Below are 10065 nucleotides of genomic sequence, written 5' to 3'. Positions count from 1 at the left end.
TTAAGACTCCAAATGAAAGAATGTTCCATAAATACATTTGTCTGCATTAATTGGCTGCAGAGAAGAGATGTTTTTTATCTTGGAGGTTTTCAGCCTCACATACTGAGCAAAGACAGCAATCTGTATATCTTTTTGTGCAAAATCCAGAGTGTAATGCTACAAGATGACACAATTCACACATTCACACACAATCACTTCCCCTCAATTATATTGTGAGAATCTGCCTTCTTCGTGTGAACAGGTTTCCCACAGCAGGACACAGAAGAATCGTGCTTTTCTTCAACTATTCAGGGAAAATTTTGTGTGATCTCCAAAAAAATGAGATCACGCTCTGTTCTCCTTTTTATTACACCTTCATTAATGCAGGTAAAAAGTCTTTAAAATATATATATATATATATATATATATATTTACTGGCGACCCACCAAGAATCCAAAAGAGTTAATAAAAAAATCCATCTCTGATTATGATTACACCAATTAGCTAAGCTGATCAACTGAAAGCAGAATCTTGACACAATTGTGAATCTTGTCATAAGGTGGCTCCCTCCTCAAGACACACATTAGATGTGCACAGAAAAGCACACAACACAAAACATCAAAAATCTAATCCCAAGAGGGCGATCGGTCCTGTGCTCAATCTGGCTAGGTAAGGTTTCTTGTTAGACTCTTGTTCTTTTCATTTCTGTCCATATTTAAAAGATGAAAAAAAAACAGCACAGCTTGGAAAACATGCAAGTTGCTTTGCCCCAGACAGCTGATAAGGAAAAATTGTTTTGTTTGCCACAATGTCAACAAATGATCAGTGTGTATACATTTCTATCTCCTGAATTGAGCTGTTTAATGGTAAAAGCATGTCTTCTGAGAAAAATAAGTTTATTGTGGCTCTTTTAAAATGACCAAGGGAAGCAAAGTACAGTAAGAACAGAGGTGTTCTCTGCACAACATGAGTAATGAGTAATTTACACGGAGGAAATGGGACATGAGCAGCTAAACAGCTGTACAGTGAGAGTATTTACAGTATGATACTATTACATAGTATGAGGTTCAGACTAAACTTTGTTTGAAAAATCCCTTAGTTAGCCATAGCATATTTACAGAGTGCAAGTAAGCAGGATCTCTTTGTAGATTTTCTTCTGGTTTTGATGTAGTGTCTTTAAACAATCCTCAAAGCAAATGTATCTGGCTTTAAAAAAATCAGAGCTCATAATCTCCTGCAGATAAGAAACATGTTACTGTTGCACAAATTGCCAATTTAAGCTTATGATGAGGGTCAATGACATCCGCCCACCACAGAGGCCAGTTTTACAAGTTAATGTCTGCGTCCAAATACTAATGCAGCCTTGTGCTGGCAGGCAAGAACGAGAAAAACACACGTAATAAGCAGATGTGAAATAAAATTAACCGGATGATGCAGAAAGTGGCTGAATTTTGCATTTCCATCTTTCAAACCAGTACCCACTTTGCATGACAAATCTTTATTTGTCGAACAAATGTCACTGCCACGGTCGCGTTCATTGTATGATCTCTTGTCTTTGTTTCTTCTGCTTTCATTTATTACTTTAATAAGGCTCAGTGTCCTCATCAAAGGTTGAGCTGCTCTTCCCTGAAGCCAAAGGGCATGTTTGATATTCCATTCTTTAAGCAGTGTAAAGAGAGCGAGAGAGAGAAAGAGAGAGAGAGAGATGAAGAGAGAGAGAGAGAGAAAGACAGCGAGAGAGAGAGAGAGCTCTTAAACTTGAGTGTGATTATGTCTTTGGTGCAGCGTCACAGACCCCAGAGAGGAGCAGAGAGGGAGATGAAAAATACAGATGTTTTCTAATTTATTAAGAGGATTTTACAGTTATGTAAACACAACGAGGCACACACACACACGCGCACCCCCCCCCCCCCCAAACACACACACACGCGCGCGCGCACCCCCCCAAACACCCCCCCCCCCCACACACACACACAGTGTGTTTTCAAGCTTCACTCAGTTACTTTGAGAGTTTAGAATGCAGCACAATTCCAGCCACAAAGGTTAATAAAATTAACATCTGTAGTAGGCCACTGTTGATTCTTCTCATTTTAAAACTGTTTTCCTTCATTAGCATTAAATGCAAGGCTTGCGTCATTGTGCCATCTCCTGGTGCAGCTCCAGTTGAAATTTCTCAACATTAATCTAAGCGTTTGCTGCCACCTTTTGGTGAATGATGTAAACCACACACTTGAAAAAATTTCAGCGAATGAGGTCAGACACGCGATGGATTTAATTATCCTGTAGTTTGAAAATAAATCTATTGGTCAAATGATGAGTCTCTTTGTTTGCAATTCAACTCAGCTCTCTAGTTTGTGTTTAATGTTCCCTTCCGGTTTGCACACGGTCTCACAGCCTTCAAGTCTCAGTTTTGCAGCAACAGGCTTGTGGGACTTCTCCAGACACGCAGAGATCAGATGGATGAAGCTCATGATGGTTGTCAGAAGCATAAGGACTCCTGAAGGTGCAAAAATGCTCAGTGTGAAACTCCGCGATGAAGTGGTCTGTCAGGATAATCCATCACGCTCTCTCAACTTACCACAGACGGCGGTGTTTATGGAGAAATCCTGGACACGGTAGCTGCTGGTGAACATCGCACCCAGTCCCAGAATGAGGACGGCATAAATGCTGAATGTGTGCCGCATGTACTTGATCAAGAAGAAGTTCTGCAGGGTGAACCTGTGTGAGTTCAGCAACAAACATGGTCAGTTTCTTATTCTTTTAGTTTCACGTCCCCGAGCAAAATGCACGTTCTGAATTTCTGCGCTTACCATGTAAAAATGAACACGGAGATGATGAAAAGGACAGTGGCGCTGGCCACTCGGTCCTGCACGCCGGCATGATATTTAAGCACTATGCCGAAGCCCACCACAGAATGAAAGAGAGACCACCAGGCAAACACAGCTAATCCATTCTGTGTCTAAAGAAAAAAAAGAGGGATTTGAACGTTGATAATTTTCACTTCCTTCAACACTTCACAAAATTATGTATACCTCGCAAACTTTTGAATGCTTCACAAATACAAACACAAACTTTAGTATATTTTAACCAGATTTATACTCCGATAGACCACAACATAGTGCATAATTGGTGACAAAGGAAAACTATCACTGCCTTTATCAGTTTTTTTTCTATTAAACATTTTAAAAGTGTGACCTGCATTTATTTTCAACCCCTTTACTCTGATACCTTCAACTAAAGTTCATTCACACTTTGAATGAAAATAGTAAAACAGCTGAAAAACGGTGTTCCTTTAAATCTAGACTAAGTGTAATTACAGCACGTGGCAAAATATAATGTTTCGATTGTTGATTTTTGTGTTTTTTATGATGTAAAGCACTTGGAACTGCCTTGTTGCCGAAATGTGCTATACAATTGAACTTTATTGACTGACTTGATTGATTGAATCAATAAAAATGTGTCTTAAGTGAGCAAAAAGGTCTCTAAGTCACAGATCGAAAACGTAAAAAGACTGAGACTTTACCACATCAATAGAAAAGTGTATAAGTGGATATTTTTCTTTCTGTTGTGAGCAATAAGAACTTCTCCTTTGAAAACTCCTGCTGTATTTAACTAGTGTGATTTAGAGTAAAAACTGTGTAAAGTTGGGGTGTGAAATTGGAACTATTCATGAACAGTAGTCAGAAGCCATAGAAAACAATCGAAGGGCTGGAAGTGGCACCCAGGCCACACTCCTGGTCATTAACAAAGAAAACCTATTTTTGTTAGGAAAAAAAATAACACAAAAGACTTGTGGCTGTAATTGTAGTGAAAGATTCTTCTTCTTACGTACTGACTCAGAGGCTCTGAGTTCATACCACACTATTCAAATACTTGTAAAGAAAAAGAAAGCATTCATGTTTTTCCTCCATTTCTTTTTCCTCCATTTCACAATTAGGCACCATTTTGTGTTGGTCTACTGCCTAAAAACCCAATAAAATACATCCAAATGTTTGCTTATAACATGACAAAATGTGAAAAAGTTCAATGGTTATTGCGGTTACTGTAAGGCACTGTAACACTGCAAAAGCAATCACAGTCTCATCACCAGATAATGTGTCCATGGAATCACACCGGGGTTGTTGATTGCCAGCCAGGCTTCGTGCTTGTTCAGGTTGGAGTAGGAGAGGAAAAGCATGTAGAAGCTGTGAAGCGGTAAAATCCACCTAGACAACACTGCCGGTAGGATATAGCTGTAGAAAGCAGAAATAGCTTTAATTTACTGGCGTAAATTGTTTACTTGTTCAATCTACAGTGTTGCATACAACTTACTGTCTATCCCACATAGGCATGCTACACACTCTTATAATATTTAAGATGGCCCACATCAGAAAGAATTTGGGAGGGTGGATTTCAGGATTGCACGACTGGGGGCCGAGTACATTTCTATAGACAGGAGAGCAATGTCAAGATCAGAAATTCAGGCAAAAACAACCTTTATTCTTGCACCGCAGATGTACCTTCTGAAGAGGCTCACAGCTGCATAAACAAGCCACAATTTAGACCACAGGTCAATCCAGATCCAGAAGTTCTCAGACCACGAGTCCATAGTCAACTCTAGGGAGAAAGTCTCGGACACATTCCAGGATGAAGTCTGAAAAACAGCTGAGGACCCAAAAGCTAATGATCACTAATCTGCGTGTACTCACGATCTCGCAAAAAACGCTAGTATCAAAAGTTGCGTGAGAAGACAACAGCGTTTCTTTGATTCCTACAATCTGTGAGTTTTAACTCCATGACTGAAATATGCGTGCATGATGTATCACTCACCGTTGGGCACTTTGTCTTCCTTCGCCAGGTAAAAAAAGACTTCTGAGATTACTTGAGTGATGATTGCAAGAACGACGCTGCCAGCGTGCATCGCCAAATAGGAACCAGTATTTTCAATCCGGGGAAACATGATGGAAGTCGTTGTACGTTGTGATATACTGACCGACTGCAGCAGGGAGATTCTGAAGACAACGCATTAGTACTATTATCTTGTTCGTGGGACTTTGAAACTTGGCTTTTGCTGAGAAATTTTATGACCTTGCTCTGATTACTTTTCCATGACATGTTGCAAACAGCTTGGTTATTGAGTCCAGCTATTTGACCCATAAATAGAATTTCTCCAAGGAGAAAAAATATAGTTATTTTGAATTAAACATTTATTACACCTCTTACAATTTACTGTTCTCTTAGCCGTACATTTAACTCCCAGCAGGAATAAAGTATAATGGTGTTAAAATCATTAGCTGCCTCTTTTCACTCATGTATGTCTTCTATGAGCTTATAAAATATGGCTTGCTCTCAGCTGTCAGTGAAGCACGTCAGGTTCTGGACTTTAAACCTACATGTCATTCTTTGTTTACAGAAGTTCTGAACCAACATGGAGTGTAATGACACAGTGCATGCTTCCTCCGGTGATTAAATCATTACAAAACTATATTTGTTATCTGGATTTTATCTTCAGAGATTTTCCTAAGCAAGTTCAGTGATTTCCACCTGTTCTTTATTAACAATGTTAATGCAATCTGTGGGTAAAATGAAACATTCAAGAATATGAATATATTATGTTCCATGAACAAAAAAACATTGTCATTGTCCAAATCTGCTTATTCTTTCAGTTTTGTGGGGAGACATGGTGTCTATCTCCAGCAGTCCGAGGTATGCATGTTGTCTCAAGTTTTCTTAAGAAAGTGGAATGCCATCCTAAGCATTCATGATGTAAAAATCTTTCTCTCTATGTAGATGTAATATTTTACCATCATTACAGGAAGGTATTCAAAGGAAAAGATTGGGTTGTGACAACGATATTTCCACTGGAGTCAGACTGAGTTCATTGTCCATGTAAAGCGGTTGTTTGTGATGCCTCCATCCCACCAGGATGATGCGAACCACAAGCAGGACACAGGCAATCACCAGGATCAAAACTGCAGAGTGAGACAGAAATCAAGTACTCAACTATACATGATCTTGGAACTTATAGACCCTTCATAAACAGCAGATTTACAGTGAGGTGAGACCTTTTTTTTTCCTATTTCATTTAGCTGTATAATAACTTTAATATTTTCCCACTAATTGTCCACACATATATTTTCGTCACCTCACTTGTACTCTCTTGAGTACCCGTGTTTGAGGTTCATTAACATTTAGGCATTACTGGAAGCACTGCAGTTGTTCAATAATAAAATTATTTCTTAAAAAAGAAAAACACAACCTGCCCACAATTAACCATACATGCAAAATGACGTTTTATCTGTTTCATCTTTTCAATATTGATGCACGCTTGAAATTTTACCTTCAAGGATGTACAAATTGGTTACAGGAGATGCATTGTTGTCCAGGATGCCTGTCAGCCACAGGATAACTACAGGGTAGATGGCCGCAGTGTAGCGCATGTGCTCGTCAAGATAGAAGTTCTCCAACAGAAACCTGAAAGCAGCAGTAGACAAAAAAAGGCTTGTTTTTTTTTTTCCTTTGCTCTTTCCTGTCTTACAAGCAACAGCAGCAGTTAAACTGCGTAAGGCAGCTGGGAGTCAGACTCACCACACTAACAGCTCCATCAGGAGCAGCAGCAGTGACAACATTGTGCAGTGATATCGAGATGCTTCCGTCTGATGCTGCAAGTAGATTGTCAGGTTCAGCAAAGTGGAGAGTGTCCCCCAAGTGGCATACACCGCCACTCCATTTTGCACCTGTTTTGACACAATGAGAGACAGCTCGAGTGAACCAAAAACCAGTTAGTAAAATGCTGCAAAGATGTGTGTTTTTGATTAATTTATTTAGACACTCTTCCAGTTACTTGCTTATGAACAGTTGTTTGCGTTTTGGTGGCATCAGATAGAACACATACGTAAACTATGTTGTCTCACTAGCTCACAATCTGCTGCTTCTATGTTGTCTAATAATTGTAAAAAAAAAAAAAATCCTCCAATACAACAATTTTCTAAATATAGAAAGTCCGACAAATCGGTGTCAGCCCCACCCATTGACTTTGATGGGTGAGTTCGGCAGATAAAAACAAGATAAAAACAGAAAACAGGGAAGTAAAAAGTAAGAGGAAGTTACAATTCATCTTAATGATTTTCAGCATAAAAATTTATGTGTTTTTTTTTTTTTTACAACTGCTTATCAAAGCTGGCTTCAGTATGTGATTTTACAAGCTTTTAGTCATACCTGTCATAGTAAGTATGTTGCAAAGACCAAATAAAAAGTCGCCCAGGAATGTTGCCCTATATTTATAGTTTTACCAATATCCTGAACATCCAGAGGTCTGCGTTGCGATGTTTGCTCAACCAGGCACCGTAAATCTTTAGCCCATGGCAGGAGAAAAATAGCATCATGTAATCAGTTAGCGTCATTAGAGCTGAGGTTATGAGCACTGGGAGCAGCATTCTGGACACAGAGAAATATAGCGTCCATATGAATCAAAAGAGGTGACAACAGGAGGAACCTGATGGTTGGTGCGAGTTGGCATACTTACTCTCTGTCATACAGAAAGAGCCAGGTGATGTTCAAGCTAAGGTATGTGATGACGCTGACATGAAACCCATAAGGCAACACTGCAGGTGTGGCGTACATCCACTCATATGTACTCCTGCACTGGGCAGAGATAATACAGTAAGATACTAAGCACATGTCGACAAACAGAAGGAGCCTGTGGGGAAATAATCGGTCTTTTCCTACGATGTTTGAGCAATCTGGAAGGTGTAAAGAGAGAATGAGTGTACCAGGGGAGAAGTAAATTGACTCGGTACAAGAAAGTCTGATTTCCCACATGTGACAGGACAGAAGGGTAATGTAAAGCATTAAAACAGAAAGAAATACTCCTTCTGTGAAAAAGCTGTAGAACCTTTACGTCTATAACTCGAAAGTGTTGAAAACTGAGCATGTGGTTTTACGCCAATGAGTTTGTGTTGTAAGTACTGAATAAATACATTTTTTTTAAAAAAGTGCTTACCTTCTACAAAGTCCAGCCAAAAAGTACACAAACATGGCAAAAAACCAAAAGTGAACAAAATCCCACACGAAAAACGTCCACTGAGCAGGAGTCACAGATGTCTTGTACTTGAGTGCGACATCTTCTGTACGCTGCCTGAAGACACCTGCATTGAGAGTTACCTATTTATTCTGGAGGATCCTTTTTTTTTTAAATCCTTGAGATGACTGGATTCACGTAAAACAAACAAACAAAAAAAATATTCACCTGATTGATCTCCAAAGCCAGAAAGAAAGTTTAAAGTAATTGCAGGAAATAAGGCAAACAATCCGACAAGCATCAGTATAATCCTGGGTGGGTTGTGGTTTACCATGGTGAATGTGAGGGGGTTAAAATCCACAGGAGGAAAAGTTTGTCAGAAAAAGTATTAAAAATACAACAAAAAAAAAGTTGAATCTATTTGACTTTTTTTATCTGTCCTATGGCTCTCAAATAACAAACGGAGTAAAGTCTCAGCCGTATAACAGGGAAGGACAAGACCTATCATAACTGGTGTCACAGTGTGTCCTTTTCATAGCATCCGTTATCTCCCTCTGTCATAAACAGTTTGTTATTTTGTTGTTAAAAAGGAGGGTGAAGAGTAAAGATCAACTTGTGTAAAAAGTTGATCTTTTTACACAAGAAACAGTTGAATGTGTCCAACACATGTTACCCTGAAGGCTGCAGTGGGGAGTTTATAAACTAAAAAAAATGAAATAAAGCTTTCTAAGATTAACAAAGATAAAGGAAGAGTGATGATTTCCCATGGGTGCAAACTTCCTCTTCTGTAAAGACAACAGATGTGCCACAAACTTGTTGGTTTTTAATGTTCATAGTTTAGTGAAAAATATATAAAGTTTATTAAATTGTTCATTTCTATATTTCTCTAAATGTTTGCTGTGTTTTTTACTACAGTCTCTACTTTGGCTTTTTAGGGCAGGTTGCAAATGCAGGTTGTATTTTTAGTAACTGAATGGTTAAGATTCAAATTCTGTTTACAAGGAGTGCTGACTCCTTTTAAGTCAAGATAAGCCTCTGCAGGTTTTGTGTGTGTAGCTTTTGTCCACACAGTGGCACCATTGCTTAATACGGTGGCATTGTGAAGCTGTCAAGAGACGTGTGGACCAGCAGCTTGCAGATGAATTTGCATAAAAATACATGGTCAGTTAAGAAGACGAGACTTACCACCACTCTGAGTGTTTTATTCATCTAAATAGTGCACAGATTTGAGAAAATGTAGCTGGAGTGGATTTCCGTCTGCCAGCAGGAGACAAAACACACAATGCTATGTATAAGTTTTGAGTCATTTTTAATTTCTCTGTATTTGCTTCCAACAAAGCAGATTTCATGGTGATAATTTACTATGATTATGTGAAGTACTTTAATCTAAGGCTCTAAACGTTGGAACTTTTTTGGTTTTTGTTTCTTTTTATCGACCCACTCAACTTTGGCCCAGGTATGCTCGAGGCACTGAAATGTTCACCGAGTTTTAGGTTGAACTAGTGTTGTGTTCACACTTCTGTACAGTGCTTTGAATTGTCCCTAAAATCCACTAATTCGTTGTATTTCCTTTGGTGGCAACAATCACCAACAAGCTTTGCGAGACTTTTGGAGCATGAACAGCCAATTTAAGCTACAATCTCAATCCAATTCAAGTCTGACGAGGCCACTCCAAAACCTCTGTGGTGTTTTTCATCAATTAAGAGGTGGAGTTGCTGGTTTTTTCGTTTAAGTGTAGCCGCAGAATCTATCTTTTGGATATGCATAAGAAAATATTCTAATTCTTAATTTGCTTTTAAAAATAAAACATCAAAGCGAATATTAACGTTCCGACTTGTAAAGTCTAATTTGAAAATATAATGTGGAACTTGACAATTGGGGTTCCCTAAGGCTCTGTTGTTCGTTTTTTTTGTCACATTATCCAATATCTATATGCCCACTTTTGTTTACTACAACAGCATCACGCCGTACGCATACAGAGAGATTGCACTCCTCTGATGTGTCTCTAATAATTTATAAAGTTGTTTTTTTTTCAGATTACAGTTTTTTGGGTTTTTTTTTAGTTATAAGCACAGATTCAATCAGTG

The 10065-nt window shown here is 38.7% G+C and overlaps 2 protein-coding genes and 1 long non-coding RNA gene across 3 annotated transcripts; 1 reads left to right on the top strand and 2 right to left on the bottom strand.

The window, feature by feature from the left end:
- Window positions 1-1955: 1955 nt before the first annotated feature.
- LOC103456906 (uncharacterized) lies at window positions 1956-4823 on the bottom strand. The gene is made up of 6 exons (XM_081601924.1): window positions 4479-4823; window positions 4291-4404; window positions 4067-4211; window positions 2790-2938; window positions 2558-2697; window positions 1956-2476 (listed from the first exon to the last, which is right to left on the bottom strand). The coding sequence occupies exons 1-6, from the start codon at window positions 4565-4567 to the stop codon at window positions 2319-2321; spliced, it is 795 nt and encodes a 264-aa protein (XP_081458050.1). The 5' UTR covers window positions 4568-4823; the 3' UTR covers window positions 1956-2318.
- LOC145549454 (uncharacterized) lies at window positions 2393-4903 on the top strand. Its single transcript, XR_014085441.1, has 3 exons — window positions 2393-2482; window positions 2563-2722; window positions 4817-4903. It is a non-coding gene; the product is annotated as an uncharacterized LOC145549454 (long non-coding RNA).
- A 589-nt stretch (window positions 4904-5492) lies between these two features.
- Window positions 5493-9961, bottom strand: LOC108165700 (uncharacterized). The gene is made up of 3 exons (XM_081601926.1): window positions 6547-9961; window positions 6299-6432; window positions 5493-5930 (listed from the first exon to the last, which is right to left on the bottom strand). Exons 1-3 carry the CDS (start codon window positions 6585-6587, stop codon window positions 5782-5784), a joined length of 324 nt encoding a protein of 107 aa, XP_081458052.1. The 5' UTR covers window positions 6588-9961; the 3' UTR covers window positions 5493-5781.
- Between the last annotated feature and the right edge of the window lie 104 nt (window positions 9962-10065).

Source organism: Poecilia reticulata, chromosome 20 (genome assembly GCF_904066995.2).
Source record: "Poecilia reticulata chromosome 20, P_reticulata-male-v2, whole genome shotgun sequence".
In the NCBI taxonomy this organism is placed as follows: Eukaryota; Metazoa; Chordata; class Actinopteri; order Cyprinodontiformes; family Poeciliidae; genus Poecilia; species Poecilia reticulata.
The sequence above is the reverse complement of the archived record's forward strand: the minus strand, read 5'-3'. Positions and strand labels throughout refer to the sequence as shown.

Bases quoted from the DNA above. Each gene is read 5' to 3' on its own strand.
- LOC108165700 (XM_081601926.1), bottom strand. From the start codon at position 6,587: ATGTTGTCACTGCTGCTGCTCCTGATGGAGCTGTTAGTGTG. The intron at 6,433-6,546 runs GTGAGTCTGACT...TGCTGCTTTCAG, and splicing joins CTGATGGAGCTGTTAGTGTG to GTTTCTGTTGGAGAACTTCT. The intron at 5,931-6,298 runs GTAAAATTTCAA...CTCACTCTGCAG, and splicing joins CAATTTGTACATCCTTGAAG to TTTTGATCCTGGTGATTGCC.
- LOC103456906 (XM_081601924.1), bottom strand. From the start codon at position 4,567: ATGGACTCGTGGTCTGAGAACTTCTGGATCTGGATTGACCTGTGGTCT. The intron at 4,405-4,478 runs GTACATCTGCGG...TCCTGTCTATAG, and splicing joins GCTGTGAGCCTCTTCAGAAG to AAATGTACTCGGCCCCCAGT. The intron at 2,698-2,789 runs GTAAGCGCAGAA...GAACTCACACAG, and splicing joins TCCGTGTTCATTTTTACATG to GTTCACCCTGCAGAACTTCT.